This window comes from Haliaeetus albicilla, chromosome 7, assembly GCF_947461875.1.
Source record: "Haliaeetus albicilla chromosome 7, bHalAlb1.1, whole genome shotgun sequence".
NCBI classification, from domain to species: Eukaryota; Metazoa; Chordata; class Aves; order Accipitriformes; family Accipitridae; genus Haliaeetus; species Haliaeetus albicilla.
Window position 1 is genome coordinate 2435303 of NC_091489.1, and position 19402 is coordinate 2454704.

Consider the following 19402-nt stretch of genomic DNA (forward strand, 5'->3'; position numbering starts at 1 on the left):
GCATTTTCAGGTTGCTACTTTAAATATGGTGCACATATTTCTAGATTATGTTGCTGGAGAAGAGCAAGTCAGTTTAAAACCAGACTTTTTATTCCAGTAGCTAACTTTCATAGTTACCTGTAAAGTCTAGCATTGCCCAGTGACCACATGGTTGTGGTTTCTGTTTCAGAATTTGAAGTGAAAACCTGATGCCTTACTGGGATGTGGGTAACACTGTCTTTGAAGGACAGCAGCTGATAGCTGATGTATTCAGCTGCCTTTGCAGTAATGGAATATAACTTATAAAAGTACACCGCCATGTGTGATAGGGCATTTTTAGTTAGGAGGTGAACTACATTGTGGTCTGTATTTTAAAATCATAAAAGAAGTGTCCTTTCATTTTGAATGCATTACTCATAATGATGGAATAGTTAGCCAAATGTATTGTGTAATACAGTTTCACTTCCATGAAACTAACTGATTCCCTTTCATGTTGAAAGAATGTCATTGACCGGAAGCCCTACCCAGATGATGAAAATCTGGTGGAAGTGAAGTTTGCTCGCACCCCTATAATGTCAACGTATCTTGTAGCGTTTGTGGTGGGAGAATATGACTTCGTAGAGGCCAGGTCCCTCGATGGCGTCTTAGTGCGTGTTTACACTCCTGTTGGCAAAGCAGAACAAGGAAAGTTTGCGTTAGAGGTAAATGCACTCAGGGTGACTTCGTTATTGCTATAGCGATCTCCGACAGGCTGGACATAGCTGACTCCTCTGTTCAATCACCTAAATCCATGCAAAGCTCGTGAGGCTGTTTTTTGCTTTAATGGCTTGGAGAGACTAGGCTTGATATTAAACAGAATTTCAGTTGTGGACACACTGATGTCCATAATGACAAAAACATACGGGTTAATTCAGTTCTGATTTGGTGATAGAGACTTTGGTCCAAAGATGATGAGAAGTACTGAAGGGTAGGCTACAGCCTGGGAGAAAAAGGGGATGGGAGTCTTCCAAACCATTGTGCTCTGGAAGCTGGGAATGGGGCTTCTGGAAGAAATCTTGTGTATGCTGCTTTCTTAGCTAGTGTCAGTCATAAATTTTCAAGTTTTACCAGTTGTTCCATGTAAACATAACATTTCTCTTCTTATTTCTTACAGGTTGCTGCTAAAACTCTGCCTTTTTATAAGGACTACTTCAATGTTCCTTACCCTCTTCCTAAAATTGATCTCATAGCTATTGCAGACTTTGCTGCTGGTAAAGTAACTCACTTTATTGATGAACTGTATTTTATTTGAATTTTAAACATTTAGGAAGAGGTGTGTATCAATATCAATAAACCTTTGTATTTATTTTATAAAGGTGCCATGGAGAACTGGGGCCTTGTTACTTATAGGTATGCTGTTAAAATACTGTCTTTCCCCCTCTTTGTTCACTAATTCTTGGAAGTAATTGGCTTAGTTTTAGGGAGCTGTAATTATTGGGTATCATCCCAAATAAGACTGAGTAAATACCTTCAACTCTTGCTTTGGTTTGGATAATTTTGACTTCTGCAGCAGCGTGCATTATTGTACAAATCTTAGGAAGGCAAGAACGAGCTATTACAACTACTGTCCAAGGGCGTGAGATTTTTAAGTGTCTGGCAGCACTGCCTGTTCTACAAGAGAACTTTCTTGGCCCTTTTTTTCCCCTGTAAAAGTTACATGCTTACTGACACAGCTGGAAGAGTTTCTGATTTTGTGTTGTAGGCAAGTTGGTAAATTTAGCAACCACAGTATAACCATGTGGATGTGAGTAAATCAAAAATATTAACTTGCCTTCCTTTTCAGTTTTTTTTTTCTTCATCTGATCAAGCTTTTGTACTTTTGCTTGATATTATTACATTATCTGTGCTCATTGTTAGAATGATTTTCCTTCATTTTGTACAACATTGGTCTTGTAAGCTTTGGACTTTAAACCCTGAAACAGTTTGAATTTCTTCTGCTAAACTTTTAATTTGGCCTTAAAAAATTGAAACGGAAATTTGAGCCCAGGTTTAAAATCTACTTGTCTGCTTATCGCAATTCTGAAATCTGATATTTTACTCCCTGTGGAAAAAAAATATTTGTCCTGGATGAGTAGAATTTTTGGAAGCCTTTCTTAATTGTGCTGTTAATTCCCCCCACCCACCCTTATGCTCAGTTTGGCACGCTTGCTTTATCCCTTTGGGGACAGAAGGTTGGCATAATCTGCAGGCACCATCTATGCTTTGAGATGCACGTTTTTCCCCTTTGAGTTGCAGCAGTCCAGAAGTCCTTTCTGACTGACCCACTAAGTCCTGATCATGACAGGGGTGTTCATAGCAGAAGGTTGCGTGCCTGACCTGGGGAGCACTTGTTGTGTGTATGCGTGTGTGCACGTGTGCCCTGTGTGGAGTATCTTGTGCATCTGCAGTGGTGAGTGTAACACAGCTGGTTGTGCACTTGGAAGAGTTGGAATTCTTTTGGGGAGGAAAGAGGCAGAGAAGAGTTGCTGTGCATACATCATGCAGTGCAAAGGGAGTTACAGTTAAGGTTCCTAGATTATGTAGGTGAGCTATTTTATAAATAAAGGATAAACTTTCTTGTTCCTGCCTGGGTTTTTGCACTTGTCTTCTTGCATGCCATAAGGAATTATTGCTCCAAAGCATTCCAACAGCTGTGGAATTTATCAAAATAATTTAATGTCTAAACTGAAATAGCTTTTGATTTTTTTTCAGTTGTACTGATCACCTTTTAGCTTGCTTAGGTAATTTAACCTGCTTTTGATTGTGTTTTTTCCGTAGGCATGTACCACTCTATTCAGTTATCTTTCTCTCTTAAATACAGGGAGACTGCATTGCTCATTGACCCCAAAAATTCCTGTTCTTCTTCTCGCCAGTGGGTTGCTCTGGTTGTAGGACATGAACTTGCTCATCAGTGGTTTGGAAACCTTGTGACCATGGTATCTAACAGTTACAAGTTATTCTAGTTTTCTTTGACATGTGCTTCATATCATGTGTGTGTTCAAGTGCCCCTTAATAGCAGGCACTTTTATTTTTTAAAATAAAAAATTTAAATAATTAAATAGTGCTTTATTCCCACTTTCTTCTTCACTAGTGTGTTCTTTAGAAGTATTCCTAGACCTTTTCTGTGTGAAGTAATGTTCAGTTGTTTGAATATAGTCCTAGTTAGAGTTGAGCAGGTATTCCATGGAAATTATTTTGGTTAGTCAGATTACTTAGAAGAAATAATCCACTGTTTTCCTTTCAGGTAGGCATGATTCACTCATCAGGCTTTTATACCAAGCAGGCCTATCACTGCCAGCTCAGCATTGCAAATTGTTCTAGTCCAGTGGCTGAAAAGTTGCTCAGTAGTAACTCATATGAATTACTTCGGATACATGGGGAGCCAGCTGTCTGAATCGTTTGATATTTAAGTCATTTTGGTGGGAATAAAAGCATATGCGAGGCAGCAAGACTGAAATCTGTAAATAAATTCCATTTAGTGCTAAAAACTGAAACCTGCATCTGTCAGAGCTTCTGCTGTTAACAAATGGTTTCAGCTTACTCTGTTAATTAGATCTGACATTCCTTTTCCCAAAACCCTGCAAACAGATGCTTGAATCCAAATATTTCACAGGTTAAGAAGTTACTTGTATTCTAAGAAACCAGTGTGTTTGGTGAAAAAAAGTGTGGCTTCTGGAGCCCCAAATCAACGTTGTTCTGGCCTTCTGGCTGCTTAAATTAAGTGTGAGTGGATGGAGGAAAAAACCCAGCGTAAATATTAATTATAACACTAAGCAAAGTTTGTCAAACTTTTCTACAGTGCCGTGCCTCTTAAGATCTAATCAGCTGTGTCCATTCCTGTTTGTCGTAGCACAAGTAGCTTCCATGCGAGAGCAACGCAATATTTAAACGCAAAAGTAATATTAAGTTGTATATTTTTAGCTTTTAGTACAGTTGAGCAGCTGGAGGGAAGGAGAGCTAGCATCATGTGGCTAGACAACACTGTAGGATGCCAGCTAGTGCCTTAGAGACCGTTAGTGACCCACAAACCATTCGTGGTCCTTCTGACCATTGAGAACTGTGGCAGTAAGCTTGAGAAAGTATCATTTACAAGAATCTCTAAGGTTCACATTGAATTAGCTTTTTATTTTGATTTTGAAGTTCTAGGTCTTCCAAAAATTTTCTTTGGTTATTATTTTATATTCTGTGATGCAAATGTGAAATATGAAAAGACATTCCAGTGTTACTTCTCAATTTCCAGAAAGTCATTTTTTTCTCCTCTATAATCTGAGGTGCATGCAGCACAGCAGAAAGCCTCAGTAGCATCACTGGTTTAGTTTGCCAGTACTAGATCTTATTGGCTGGCACAATATGCTAGTTCTTCTGTAGCAAAGATAAATGAAATAAGAACACTTCCAAGGGAAGAAATGGATTCATGAGCAATTAGGTTGCCGGAGGAATAAGGGAGAAAAACAGGGAGGTGAAAAGATTTAGAAGTCCAGCCTAATTGCCCAAGAATCTATTTTGCAGTTGTATTAATCCTTTGGCACCAATCTGTATGTATTGGAACCTTGTCCTGGAAACAGATACAATCAGAAATGTAAAAGAAAATTGGATAGTCTCTACTCTAAAAATAAAGCGGGGCTTATCTGTGTAGTTTCAGTAACAGCGTTCCTTATTGAAATTCCACCCTCCCTGGGGTAAATGTTTCATTCATAGTAGAAGCAGTAGTTCTTTGTAGAACGGCTTACTGGACCGCTTCTACATCCTGTTCAGTTTCTTCTGCTTAAGGGCCCATATCATCATAGCCACGCTCTTCTGTGTTAACCGCCCCATTTACATTTAAAGAATTGGTTGGTAAGTGCAGTTACGGAAAAGGGTATTTTCCTCCTCAGTATCCGTAGCTTGTTTTCTTACCTCTCCTTCTTCAGTTAAGTATTAGAAGTGAAAGGAAGAATTTTAAAATGTCAATGTAACATTCTTATCTTAAAAAAACAAAGCCCACCTTTGGCTGGTGAGAAACAATTTTTAACTGTTTACTAGATTTCAGGTTTCCATAGTCTAGAACACTTCTTCAGATTCCAGGTTTTCTCCTTTATGTAAGCATACTCTTTAGCAAAAAAAAGAAACCCAAAAGCAAACAAAATCAGTCTTCTGCAGCTGCTGCTATTCAGTTTGGAAAATACAGTGTTGTTGTGTTGCCCACAATTCTGCTGCTTTACTGAACTGTGGCCTTGCATGTCACTGACTCTTTTCCCTAATCCAGGTAACACTCATGGCTGTTCCCTCAGTGGCTCTGCTCTGACCTCTAGTCTGGTCTCTGGGAATTTCATTTGTACTTGATGCAGTTCTCCAGGCAGAGTTTCTAAAACTTAAGACAGGGGGAACACAGTTATTGAGTGTTGATTCTTCTTGGGCTGATGACTTTATAGAGAGGTATACTTACAAGTATTACCTGTTTCTCTGGTTTGCACTAAACTAGGCCATTAGCAGCTTATCTTTCCTGCACATTTATTGTTGATTAAATGAAGCTGTTGGAATTTTGTTCTTTATTCTGCCTTCTTATCTTTCCAGGAATGGTGGACCCATCTTTGGCTGAATGAAGGATTTGCCTCCTGGATTGAGTACCTATGTGTAGATCACTGTTTCCCAGAGTATGATATTTGGACGCAGTTTGTTTCTGCTGATTACACACGAGCTCAAGAGCTTGATGCCTTAGACAACAGTCATCCTATTGAAGTAAGTTCTGTCTTTGCTCTTGATTGTCTCCTTTTTTTTTTCTTGTCAGCTGTGTGTAAGCTTTTTTCCTATTAAGAAAAGAGAGGACTTTGCAGTCATTCCTGATGCAAAGGAAAATCTAAGGTTGCATTTACACCTTGTGGATTTTCCTCTACTTGAATTAGTATCTCAGAAGTGAGTTTTGAGGGTCTGATGATGTCTCCTTCTGGAGTTTTTCTGCTCTACTGACTTGAAAGGCAAAGTTGTGATCAAAACTCACCATTATTTGTGTTTTGTTTTGGTTTCTGATCAAAGGGGGTAGTTTTCTGGCCCTTGAGCACAGTGAAGTAGCACTGACTTACTCCAGTGCTCAGCAACATAAATGAAAGTGCAGCATAGCCCAGAGCCCAAGCTACCAAACTTTGCTGGGCTTGTACAGGTTTCCATCTGAGGCCACCTTAGGTGTCTCTGCATTACACTCACAGTTCTGGGAGTATGATACAGACAGTCTTGAAATAAGTAGGATCTAGCTGGGCTTGCTGCTTTGGAAACAAGGCAGTAGTTCATTGATGAAGAGAAGGCAGCAGCAGCAGCGAGCTCAGTTACAGAAAAACTGGGAGCTGTGCTAAAAGAAAACTCCCTTTTAATTTCTAGAGATTGCCATGGCCAAATTTTCTGATGGCTTAAGAAATGTTTGATGTAATAGGTGTTGGGAAATTATCTTGCTTTGTACAAGAGGTCATTTTAAAGTGACTTGTTGAGTGCATTTCCTGAGAATGTATTGTTCACTGTCCCAGAATTAAACAAGTTCCACTGTTTTTTTTGCTTTTGGGTAAGTGTTAACCAAAGAATTGATGCAAGATCCCCAAGTCTATTTGATTAAATACCAAAACCTAACTTTGACCTATAAACCGATTCTAACCCAGCCATAAGTCAATAAGTTTAATTGACTGGGTGCAGAGATTCCACTAAGACAGTTTAGTGATGGATATGCATGCGCTTTCTTCAGTGAGAGAAGTCAGCTCCTTAAACACTAGAACAAGCAAAATCAAAATCTTACAGCAGTTAAAATTGTTCTCACTGTTAATTATCCTGTTTACCACAGGTTAGTGTTGGCCATCCATCTGAAGTAGATGAAATATTCGATGCTATTTCTTACAGCAAGGGAGCATCTGTAATCCGAATGCTACACGACTACATTGGTGATGAGGTAAAAAGATAGTTGTTAAAAAATCCAGATGTAGATTGTCAAATCTTTTTACAGTTAAAAATACCGTTTGTAAAAAAATTTAAATCTGTGTATTCTATATCTTGAAGACTTTTTCGAATTTGTATTTGGGCTCTGTTTGAACTTACCTAGGAGAAATAAGATAGTGGGAAAATATGGAAGGAGTTACAGATGTACATACTGATCCTAAGATTCTTCAGCTGATTCTTGAATATAAATGCAGCGTGGAGGGAGGATAGGAAAGACCTCCGTGCTGGTGCCATTATATATGTATGTTGTATGTATGTTCCCAGGACTTTCGGAAAGGAATGAATTTATATTTAACGAAGTTCCAGCAGAAGAATGCCGCTACAGGTAACTGGTGGTTATTATATGCTTTTAAGAAAAGTAATTTCTGGAGGCAAGCTTGTTAGTGCTAAAGTGATGGATTCTTAAACAGCTGTTTTTCCACTTGAGATAACTGAAATGCAAAGAAATAATTGGCTTGTTTTCGGTTTCATACAATGTGTCCCCTGCACAGCCAAAATTCAGCATCCTCTAGGGGTTCTCTATCTCAGGAGTGTGTGGCTGAGGTTATCTGAAATGGCTGCATTTACCGTTGATAACCACATCTGTGTAGTAATCTAATTTAGAAATAGAGTATGTTGATTTGCCAAGTAAGCCTTTTGCAAGCTTCCTTTTGCAGTATTGATTGCCTGTGTGATTAAACAGTTCAAAGTCTTGTCTGACATCTCACAGTGCTTTCTTAAACCTTTTTTGTGTATCAGGCATAAATGTGGAAGTGCAACATTATGCTCTATCAGCCAAAACCGGTCCATGTTGTTCGGTCAGCTCTTTTGGCATAATATAGGAAAAACTTAAGAAGATTCTTCTGTTTACCATTTTGAATATTTAATGCTGATTTTTATTATACTTTATCACAATGTGTATTGATTGCATTTTTTAGTAGTGAAAAAGCTTCCTTCTCCCCTCTCTCTCTCCCATGAATGGTTTAAACTATTTCCTTTTTCTTGCCTGTCATCTGTTACAATTCAATAAAAATACATCCCTAAACATGAAGGGCAAACTGGAGTAACAATACAGCCTCCCACCCTCCAGTGCCCATATAGTGTCCTTAATAGCATCTGACATGTCAAGATTCTGGGAGTCCTGAGTCAGGCTTTTCTTCTGCAGAGGATCTCTGGGAAAGCCTGGAAAAAGCTAGTGGGAAGCCTATTGCTGCTGTGATGAATACATGGACCAAACAAATGGGATTTCCACTCATTTATGTGGAAGCTGAACAGGTAAATATATAACTGTGTGTTTTTCAGCACTTCGGATCAGAAATTCTACCTTTAGCTGTGTTTTAGGATCATATTTAGTAGTATCCAATTATTTTAAAAATTCTTTTTGATCAGGAGGCAGTACAATGGGTTGTTTTGTTTAGTGACAGTTCTGTTTCTGAAGGGGGGGGAAGTGCAGCTCACTTGAGGAACCTAGTGCAAAGCGATACGGAGTTATTCCACAAGCACTCTAGATCATGTGCTTGGAGTTTGCTGACATAGCCCATTTGCTCTTTGTGTGTGAAATGTGTGTTTGGGGGAGGGAATATCTGACTTGGCTCCCCTTGCCACACCTTTTGCTTCTCACTCCAGTTCAATTATGCTTTTTCTACAAGATTGCAGGGTGAGTGAGGATTACTGGCTAGAAGCTGAGGTCACACAACAAATTCAGATGAGAAATAGGGCATGTCTGTTATAACAGTAACAGTGATTAATGCATGGGAATGATTCTTGAGGTGGCTCCTTTTTCTGGAGGAGAATACAAGTTACTCCATTTAACAGAGGGCACATGATTGTATTGTGATATACAGAAGCTGAGATTAGATGTCTGGTAATTTCTCTCTCTCTCTCTCTCCCCCCTTCTTCCCCCCCCCTCAGCAAGAAGATGACAAAGTGTTGAAATTAGTCCAGAAGAAATTCTGTGCCAGTGGACCATATACTGGTAAGATGAGTGCTAAGAGCAGGAATGGAGTGTTTGTTGATTTTCATGCAATGGCAGCAATTTTGAGAGATGAAACAGCTGCACTGCAGAGCAGGCAGGTGCTCTGCTTTGATTCAGGTTTTTAAGTATTTGTTAAAACTGTAGAAAATCGTAAGGTTGAACGCTCTCACACATGTGGTTTCTGTGTCCTCCTTGAATGGAGAACGGCATTCATCTGCTGTCTTTGGCTCAGTTTTCATACTGAGATGCTTCTCTTCTGATGTCCAGTTTAAGGCCAGTGCTGCCATCTGAGGAGCTCTGTAAACTGCTGGTTTTATAGTAGTGCTGAAAAAAATGCCTCATGGAAGCCACCTCTATCTTAAGACACAGATTTCACCCATCTTCCATGCTTATAGAAATTATTTTAAATGTTTGGCTTGAAAGGTGATTTAGAGATTCTTGGGTTTTTTAACTCTAGAACTGCCATTGTCCTTCAGATTTGTGCCTTTTTAAATTTAAGTAGCCTTGCTTAAACTGCTGCTGAAACTTGATTGAACATCAAGCAGATCTTCTGAGTGTTGCGTGCATACTTCTTTTTCCTTAGGCCTTCCTTTTTACTGTTTCTTCTTTTAGGGGAGGATTTCCCCATGTGGATGGTCCCCATAAGTATTTGTACAAGTGATGACCCCACCTGTGCCAAAATGCAAATATTGATGGACAAACCAGAGCTCACCTTGGTTTTGAAAGACACCAAACCAGACCAGTGGGTGAAGGTGAGTTGTCACAAAGGAGAACATAATACTGGGAATAAGTTTGATTGTCACTGTAATGTTCCCTTGCATTTAATTTTCCTCTTCCCCCCTCTCCCCCTTGCAATATTGTATTTCTTATGGAGGGGCCTCTCTGTGCTGCTATTGAATATTAGCTCCTCTCTATAAAGCTTGCTTAGTGCAGTCCTTTGCCTTCCAAGAGTGGTCTAGACAATGTAAACTTGAGCCTTTTAGGAGTCCTAGCCTGGAAAAACCAGTGTGCAATTAGAGGCAGCTTTTGAGTTGAAATGTGGTGGCTTTTTTGGTATCCCATGGCAACCACAGTTTAGTTAAAGTCCATCCTGAGCAAAAATAGTGCTGTTTATCTTTCATTAGTGTGAAGGTTTTCTACTGGCTATTGCCAGACAAGTACAAATCTGTAAGTGAAAAAAAAAAAATCACAGTTGAGGTCTACTGCAGATACCAGTCAAACTGAATTTAAAAATTGAAAGACAGCAACTGGCTGGGACTATTGCTGTATGAGCTACTGAGGTTGAAGAGTAATTGTTTCTAAGCTGGAGCTGTATTCTGAGATGTGACTCTGAAATAACATTAAGGGTTAGTCTCTCTGAATATTAATCGAATTTTCCCATTTAACTAACATGGGCATTCCAGCTGTCAGGCCTGCATATTCTCTTGAATCACAATATGTATCTGGGTCCTCCCTGGTAATGAAGAGGGGCATGAAATGAACAATTCTGAAAATGCCCTGTCTAAATGAGGCTAAAATTTGATATTTCTGCCTGGGAAGGCAACAATCCAGCTCAGTCCAAGGTGAATTTGTAGGACTGCTGGCTGTGAAGTTGTCAGTCTGTGAGGTTTTTAGTTAGTGCCATAGTCCTGAGGACTGGCAGTTGGACTGACCAAAATCATAGCAGCAGCAAAGGGGGTGACTTTCTGATAAGCTCAGCAATGTTTTTGGTTTATGTCAGGTACTATTGTTCAATCAGCCACAATATTTGACCATGTACACTAAAATGCTAGTAGGTAGTAGAGTGTAGCTAGTGTAGTTCATCAAGCTTACTGACCATGACTTGCTTTTATGCTTGGCAGAGGTACTTGCTCCCCTTTCTTAAGAAAATGGCTCTATCAAAATTGAATGGAGCAGGTTGTGGGAGGCATGTTACAAAAGTTAAGATTCTAGTACCTGCAGTCTCCTGCATTTTATCTTCTTGGTGCATGACTACCCTTATTTCAGTTAGGATTTACCCCTAGAAGAGAAGTTTCTCTTTTCTCCTTGCTCCTTGTTTTAACTCTAGCCTCTGTTTCCTTATGCCAGCTCGCTCCTGTCTTCTATACCTCTTCGTGAGCATTTCTTCTTTGAGAGCTTTAGTCTTTCTCCCTTATGATTTGTTTTTTCTTTTTATTTAAATGATAGTGACTGAGCTGCAACGCTTTGAGAAAATTCTAGTGGTCCAAAAAATAAAAAGCATTTCCTTATTTGTTCCTTAGTTTTAATTTTTTACTCTTTTGGTACTTTTCAGTTAAACCTTGGAACAGTAGGGTTTTACCGTACTCAGTATAGCCCCGACATGCTGGAGAGTTTAATACCAGCCATCAGAGACCTCTCCCTACCCCCTGTGGACAGGCTTGGCCTGCAGAATGATCTTTTCTCTCTGGTAAGCAACCCTTTGCTATTCTGTCTAATGATGAGAGCTACAGTAACTGCAGAAATCAGTGTCTGAAGAGTCAGTCTCAGTTTCTGGAGGCAAAGTGCCTTTGGGGATTACTGCATACATCTAGCTATTAATTAGCTTGACAAGTTCTAACTTGTATTACAAGACTTAAAACCTATGGAAGCAGTCTGCCTATAACTCCTGTCACACTGTTCTCTGTAGGGGTGTTTTATACTATAGTATTTTTTACAAAATTGTTTTGAGAACTTGCTTTCTTTTTACTTGTCAAAATAAGGGTATTTTAATGACCCCCTCAGTGACTTTATCAAATGCTATCAGCACCATGTGCTTTACTCAGTTGGGCTTGTTGTAACTGTCCTCCACTGCAGGAGGTGGCTGTTTGGGATTCTTACTGTTTAAAAGCAAGGGATTACCCCCAAAGCAGTTGTTGCTAGCTCTGAACAATTAGTTACTGTACTCTGTATTTCAGATTGTACTTTCTTATTCTTGCCAGTCAGCAAGTATATGGAAACTTTTAAAAATGTGGGTTTGATACCCTGCCTCGCTAGCTTCAAAGCTTGTAACTCTTGTCATGGCTTCGTTGAAGGGGTTTGAAACTGTAGCCTAAGTCATTTCCCAAATATTGCAAGACTAATGGGACAAAAAAAATTGAGCAAGTAATGCATGTAAGAACAATGTGTTAGACTCCTGGTTTTGTTTCAGGTTTAATCATGTTTTTATTACAGGTGAATATAGCTCAGATAATAAAAATTGATCTTCACCTCTTTTCCAGTACCATAAATTACTGGTCTGGTTCCAAATTAACAAAAATCTGAGCAATCTGGTTGGAGATACCTACTGTAGCTGTTGTCAACTGCACTAAGCACAGAAGCGTTTTCATGATGCTGTGAAGCAGTTAATATAAAATTTTCTTGGCAGAGGTGGAAAGGCAGTACTACTTATACTAATCTACGGGAAGCAGGAGGCAGAAATTACTTCTGCAGTTTTACACTCTCAATTTAAAGAGCAAAAATTAAATCTCTAAATCTTTACAGTTTTTAGTTAAAATAAGATTTGGGTGGGTGTAGTATCTGGCTGAGAATAACTCTGGGGGTTTGCTTTTTCTTGCCAGCATTGCTGCAATTTTGTTAAGTCACTTAATCTCCTTGCCTGTTTCTTGTTTGCAAAATGTGCTTATAATTATATAGCTGTCTCTTTGTAAAGTGCTTACCTGTGTATAAAAAGCATCGTGTGCCATGAGCAGACAGCTAAGGTGCTTTGACTAGTGTTAACTCACCTTGGCAGAGCCCCACAACAGAGACAATAGAGTTTATATGCAGGCTGTGCAAACTGAACAGGGAGGACTGTAAAATAATGTGATGAGCCATTTATTAAATGTCTTAATTCTGTTTGGAAGTAAGATTAATCTGTGTCTTTTCCTCTCCCAGGCCCGAGCTGGAATCATTAGCACTGTAGAGGTTCTAAAAGTCATGGAAGCTTTTGTGAATGAGCCCAATTATACTGTGTGGAGCGACCTCAGCTGTAACCTGGGGATTCTTTCAACTCTCTTGTCCCACACAGACTTCTATGAGGAAATCCAGGTGTTCGTGAAAGATGTCTTTTCACCAATAGGGGAGAGACTGGGATGGGACCCCAAACCTGGAGAGGGTAGGAAACTTATGCTGTGAAATCCAGTAGTGGGTTTGGAAAACTCATGTGTAAATAAGCCATCAGGATTTTGGGAAATGGAAGAGAAGGGAGGAAGAGGAATCTGAAGTAGGCATTCAGGGATATTTTTGTATTTAAAAACAGACAGACAAACACAAAACTGCCAAACAACCCTCTGTTATCAGGCACAAGTTAAAATGGTAAAACTTTTCCCTACCTGGTCACTTACTGATAAAAATTCTCTGCTTCAGTTTTGCATCTATTGGAGTGCATGAAACTTATTAGACTACAAGGTTGGAAAGCCACGTACATGCATGTTTACTTGTCCTAGTCAGTCCTGTTGTGGATGCAAATGGTTAATATTACTGACTTAGCTTAGGTTACAGGCCTAGCCTGTTGTGTTTGGGCCAGAATCATCTTCTCCTAACCTCTTGCTATAAAAAAAATCAATGTATTCTCCAGCTGGCACCAAGGAGGGTGAGAAAAGGCCTAGTTTCTCTAGATACGCTGGAGCATGTGGAAGGATTGTTATCCAGCTCTGTCCTGATCACTCTAGGTGGAAGAACACTTAAATTAATTGCTGAATTGTGTTTTCAAATAATTATTCTTTTCCTCCTACTTGCTCATTAGGTCATCTAGATGCCCTTCTGAGAGGTCTGGTCTTGGGCAAACTAGGAAAAGCTGGGCACAAGGCAACATTAGAAGAAGCCCGACGCCGATTTAAGGACCATGTGGAAGGAAAACATATGCTGTCAGCTGATCTGAGGAGTCCTGTAGGTTACTGTAAATTTTGGTTCCCAAAAGACTGTCCCCACTCACCTAGCACTGTGTGCACTGAACTCTTGTATTTCCAAGAATAGGGAAGCCAGTGTCAAGGTATGAGACCGACTGTTTTTGGCAGAGGTGGTGGGAGCTTGGATAAGTCCAGTTATGAAGAAAATGATACTGGGGAGCATGGTACAAACATCTCTGTGTTTCTTGCATCAAGTAAGCCTCATCTGTTGTGGCCAATACTTAATCATAACTAATAAGCTCAGCTGTACACCCACTTTGACTGCCACGGAACAGCTCTGGTCTCTAGATTGTTTAGGGTTTTGAAGACTATTCAGGTGCGGTGCTGAACCTGAGCTGATGTCTACTCATTTACATCCATCCGTGATGAGTCTATGTCCTGCAGGTTTAAAAGCACTATGGTAAACTGCAGGGATCGTGGAAGAGCTCTGCAGGTGTCAGCTTGGCCCTGCAGAGCACAAAGTCTAACTATGGTAGATATGGATTGAGTGTATGTGAAGCATTCACTAGCTGGGTGTTGCGTGGTACAAAGATTTCTTGTTCTGGTGTTTTGCTGTGGTTGAAATTACCAAAATTACGCTGAAATTGAGGAGGAGGTAAAGGAGTTGATGCATCTTTAAAATCCAGTCCTAAAACATAGAAGGGATCAGTGCTGATATCTTCCAGATCTGTTCACTTGTCTTAAATCTACCCCAAATATGTAGAAATTGACTGTTGCACTTCTAAAAGTGTGGTTTTTGAAGGACCTTGCTTGTTTATGCTCTATCTTAGGTATATGTAACTATTTTGAAGCATGGAGATAGTACTGCTTTAGACACTATGCTGAAGGTGAGTGCACACTCTGTTGTTAACACTGCCAGCTTATGCAATGAAAAGCTAAATATTCCACCCTACAAGTTCCTCTCAGACATAGTTTATCTGCACACAGGCTCAATCCAGTGTTTTGCGGATGATGTGAACGCTGGGGCTTCATTGTGTTCCTTAGTCCGTGGGTAGTGTGAAATTGCCACCTAGCGGATTGTTGCCTCTCTCATTTTGGGATTATTTTTCATTGCTTGGAGGCACGGTCCTACTATGACCTTATATAAACAGTGGCAAAGATCAGTTTATTACTAATGGTACTTTCTGCTGATGTACGTGTAATGAGGTCCCTAATGTGGATAGCTGCAGGTTGATTCGTTAACAAGTTCAATTTGTCACATATTGGGCTTGAAGACTAATCTAGCAGCTCTAACATATACAGCAAGCTCAGTAATGCTAGGTAAAAAGTCAGCATTTAATACCATGCATTAATATTTTTCACTTTGGTTTTGAAGCTTCACAAGCAAGCAGACATGCAGGAGGAGAAGAACCGAATTGAACGAGTTCTTGGAGCCATCTCTCAACCAGAACTGATTCAAAAAGTTCTCACTTTTGCACTTTCAGTAAGTTATTGGAAAAGCTGCTGCTTCCTTACCTCGTGAGAATGACAAGTGCGCACAAATAATGCGCTAGAATAGGAGCAATAGTCTTAACGATTAAATCTTTGAGTTGTATCTTAAACTTTGGGGGTGGGGGGGAAGCTATCATTGACAGATTCAGCATAGAAAAGCATAAGGCCAATTCAGCATAGAAATGTATAAAGCCAACATGCTATATTTGTTCAAACAGTCTTGAATACTTGTCTACACTTTCCTCTTCAGGAAGAGGTACGTCCGCAGGACACAGTATCTGTTATTGGTGGAGTAGCTGGAGGCAGCAAGCAGGGGAGGAAAGCTGCTTGGAAATTTGTAAGGGACAATTGGGAGGAACTTTATAATCGATACCAAGGTGGATTCTTAATATCCAGACTAATAAAGGTACGTGCAGCTGTGAGAAAAGTCCTGTTCACATACATGACCAAAACTAAACTGTTACATTTGAAATGCTAAATGCTTACCCTTGGTTAATATTTTTTTCCTTCAGCTAACAGTGGATGGATTTGCAAATGATAAAATGGCCTCAGAAGTTAAGGTAAGAAATTTTAGTTAAAGAAGTGATTAACATCACCTGTGACAAACATTGTGTGCTCTAGACTGTAAGCACCTAATGGAAAAAGCCATGAGTTTCTATGAGGCTTTTGTTTTTGAACCGTGGCTCTGCCTTTATTTTGACTGTTGCCTAGTCCCCGAGTTGCGCTGCTTTAGGTTGAGTTATTTTATTGAAATGTCTTAAATTAGCAGTTTCACAAAGTAATGTGCAACTTCTAGTGGTTTCTGTTTCATTTGTTTCACTCATTTAAACTTTTGTAAACTCCAGCACAGTTTGTGGCAATGGTTTTGAGACTCCCCAAGAGACAACCTTTAAAGATAATTGTAGCAAAATTTGTAGTTGTTCCAACTTCCATAGTAAGCTGAGGCTTTTACACCACCACTTCATTCCTCCCCAGACTGATAGAGCGCGTTTGGGGCTGACTGCGCTAGCACCCAGGGACTCCTGGGGGAATTAATTGGCTAAATTCCATACTATAGGTCCAAGTTTTATGTGGTCATTTGTGCTGTGTACTAAGAGCAAGACTTTGATACAAGGCAGGTTAATGTGTTTGGAGAGAGTCTGTCTTGGAAGTCGGTGGCTCAAGATGATGTGATTTCATTACTGCGCTCAAGTATCCCCTCTGACTTCGGAGTGTAGGCACTGCTCTTGGTGGAGTTTTGAGAATGTGTGTATGTTTTATTATTTACTCTTTGCCTGCGCTTTTACAGGGACTCCTTCTTGGAAGAAGAAACTTAAATATATGGCCCTTAATTATCACTTTCCCATTAAGAGAATACTTTGGAGGAATTCTTATTTCAAAGATAAGCTGAGCCATGAGCTCTATCTGTCTTTTTATCATCTAGTGATCTCTTCTTAGAAAAGATATAGTAGCATAAGTGATTTTACAGAGAAATCCTGCACTATAGTTATTTTTTTTCTTAACACTTTGCAAAACATTTACCAGAACAATCATCCCTAACTAAATCATAACTACTTTCCAGGAGAACTTCCCGAGACAGTATACCTAGCTTTTAGCTGGAGTACTTACTGTGTCTGAGTCTCGATGTCACCTTGTAGCGTACATCAGTGTGAGGTGATCTGCCAAATACTGGGAAAAACCTGCTTGTATGAAGATGGGGGATGACTCCCTGCTATGCTGGTTTACTCTACCCTTTAACCAATTGTGAAGTGCGAAGTCACAGGAGCCTCTGGTGCAGTTTTTTCAGCTTCAGCTATTTGCAGGGGATCGATATTGTTGATTCTGGAGGAAGAAATGTGAGACTACTCAGCAAAACTCTTGAGTGCTGTGGGTGCTTGGAGGTCATTATGCAGCTTGGAAAGAGGCCTAGGTAGAATGCTAAGAAATCTGATACCTAGACAAATGTTTTAGCAAAATGGCCTTAGGCTTCTGTTAGCTCTTCTTCCAAGTATCCAGAAATACACACTTGATTTGCTGCTTGTTTGTTGCCTCCCAATGAGGGACTGAGTGCATCTCTTCAAGTGCCGCTTGCTGTCCCTGGCAGCAAGTACAGTACAGGACAGGAGGCAGTGTTTGGGCTAGTTCATAGAAAGCTACCATGGCTTTCCTTTAGCAGAGAAATGGAGGCATTTTCCTGTTCCCACTCTGTACTTGGGATTACACGTCTTGCAAACTCAGCAAGCACCCTGCAAATTTTTCGGGGTCTGTGATGTTGGTGAGAGCAGATAGCAGGAACTGTAGCCAGACAAGGAACATAATCACAAAAGCATTTCTATATAATCTAGGGAATCTGGCGACTTAAAAATATAATCTTGTCTATGCCTGTTTATACCCTTATGGATGGTTGTGTGCTTTTTATACAGGCCTTCTTTGAGAGTCACCCAGCTCCATCGGCAGAACGCACTGTCCAGCAGTGCTGTGAAAATATTCTGCTGAATGCAGCTTGGCTGAAGCGGGACGCCGAGAACATCCACCAATATTTTCTGCAGCGCAAGGCCCCACCAGCCATGGTGTGAATTTGTGCATGCCACTGCTGCAGTCCTGCTGCCGCCTCATGGGGAGAGGGAGGAGCTACCCAACAGCTGATTCATATGCCAAGAATTTGGAGTCTTTTTCTCAAACCAATGGGGATTGGACAATGAATGTAGTTAACTGGTTCCTGCTCACACTCCAGATTTAAATTCTATTAAAATTATCAGCAATTCAGCAAAAAAAAAAAGAGAGAAAAATCTGTAAATATGATAGTAATAAAATAGAGCATAACAAAACTGTGAAACTTCCTCAAGCCTTGTCAGTGGTTAAAATATTTAACACCCCCCTCCTGACACTCTTATTGACAGATGTTCTGTTTTTTACACCTTCCCCCAGCCCTCCCCAAAAAAAAAGGAAACCAGTGGTTTCTAGGTGAGTGGAATTTTGTGGAGAGTCTGGGGCAAGAATGGGTTAATGCCTCTGAGCATTGTGTGGAACAGGTCACTCGGAAAGGCAGGTAGCTGGTATAACATAGAGTCTGTGCATCATTCTAAGTGCAAGGTTTTGGGGAGATGTTCCTGCAACCCCCCCCAATCCAAGGATAGTAGGTTCCCTCCCTTTTGTGTTACCTCTCAGCAAAAAGAAAAATGTTCTGTTGCTCTTTGGTTTTTCTCCTTGGTTCCACTTGCTGATGTCCTTCTTAGAGATAATGGAATTGTAAGGAAACATCTTTCATAGCCACATTAAATAAGAGAAAGATTCATGCAGGTTTTTTTTTTTTTTTCTTACTAAATTGCACCCTCAAAATGCATGCGAATGAGGAGATAACTACTGTGTGACTGGTTCTCCTGGCTGCTGTTAGGGCAGGTCTCTTCTATTCAAGACACCGTTATTTGTCTAAAAGATCCAGCTTGTTCAATCTCCTCATGGCTGTAGCAACACTAGCTTTTCGTTCCTTTCTGTGATGTTGATGGTAATTTGATTCAGAAGCCTTAAATTAGTGATGACTGGCGTGATGATGAAGTCTAAGCTGTGTGCCATCATTTACTTCACAAAGCAGCGTGGTCTACTAACCAGACACAACACCCTCTAATACAAAGGTTGGAGTTCCATATATTTTTTTTTTCTTTAACAGGAATTCGTATTTGGTGTGGCTTAACTGTATTTCAGAAGGTCATCAGACTAACTGTCAGACTGCTTCCCTGAAACATTTTTGTGCTATTGTTTAAAAAAAAAAAATTAAAACAGTTGGCGTTAATAAAAATGTCAATGTGAAATTCATGTCCTGATCTTGTGTTCTGTTTGAAGCCTGAAAGAGTGTTGCTGCTTTCAAAGGACCTAAACCTCTGAGGGAACAGCGGAGGTCACGTGTCGATGGTGTCTTTAACAGCCCCAAGGAAACCCTTGTTCTCAGCCTTCTCCTCTTCTGTTATCAGTGCTAGGTCTTAGGGCAGCTGAATGAGCACATACCGTACTGATCGTAAGTAGATCTTGTGTAATCTGAATAAAGATTGTAGTCAAGCACTAAAGAACTAACCAGGACAGAATTTGGAAGGTAAAGGAAAGGGAAAATAATTGTGAATAAGCAAATTTCTATTAAACAAACACCTGAAAAGTTGAGGGACTCTGCAAGTGGGAATAGTATTGTGCAGATGCTGCTGATGCCAATGGCGATGAGCCAGGGCAGGGA

At 40.1% G+C, this 19402-nt stretch overlaps 1 protein-coding gene across 1 annotated transcript in view; it reads left to right on the forward strand.

Annotated features, from left to right (window-relative positions):
* The window catches only part of NPEPPS (aminopeptidase puromycin sensitive), a 39055-nt gene extending 20062 nt beyond the window's left edge, over positions 1 to 18993 (forward strand). Inside the window, exons 6-23 of the mRNA XM_069786474.1 lie at positions 480 to 680; positions 1133 to 1229; positions 1335 to 1368; positions 2819 to 2933; positions 5551 to 5715; positions 6800 to 6904; positions 7216 to 7276; positions 8096 to 8205; positions 8842 to 8905; positions 9518 to 9657; positions 11178 to 11312; positions 12758 to 12977; positions 13608 to 13750; positions 14541 to 14597; positions 15086 to 15193; positions 15452 to 15607; positions 15714 to 15761; positions 17604 to 18993. Of these exons, the coding sequence (XP_069642575.1) occupies positions 480 to 680; positions 1133 to 1229; positions 1335 to 1368; positions 2819 to 2933; positions 5551 to 5715; positions 6800 to 6904; positions 7216 to 7276; positions 8096 to 8205; positions 8842 to 8905; positions 9518 to 9657; positions 11178 to 11312; positions 12758 to 12977; positions 13608 to 13750; positions 14541 to 14597; positions 15086 to 15193; positions 15452 to 15607; positions 15714 to 15761; positions 17604 to 17756 (2112 nt within the window). The 3' untranslated portion in view covers positions 17757 to 18993. The remainder of the gene's footprint in view (positions 1 to 479; positions 681 to 1132; positions 1230 to 1334; positions 1369 to 2818; positions 2934 to 5550; positions 5716 to 6799; positions 6905 to 7215; positions 7277 to 8095; positions 8206 to 8841; positions 8906 to 9517; positions 9658 to 11177; positions 11313 to 12757; positions 12978 to 13607; positions 13751 to 14540; positions 14598 to 15085; positions 15194 to 15451; positions 15608 to 15713; positions 15762 to 17603) is intronic.
* The last annotated feature ends 409 nt before the right edge of the window (positions 18994 to 19402 follow it).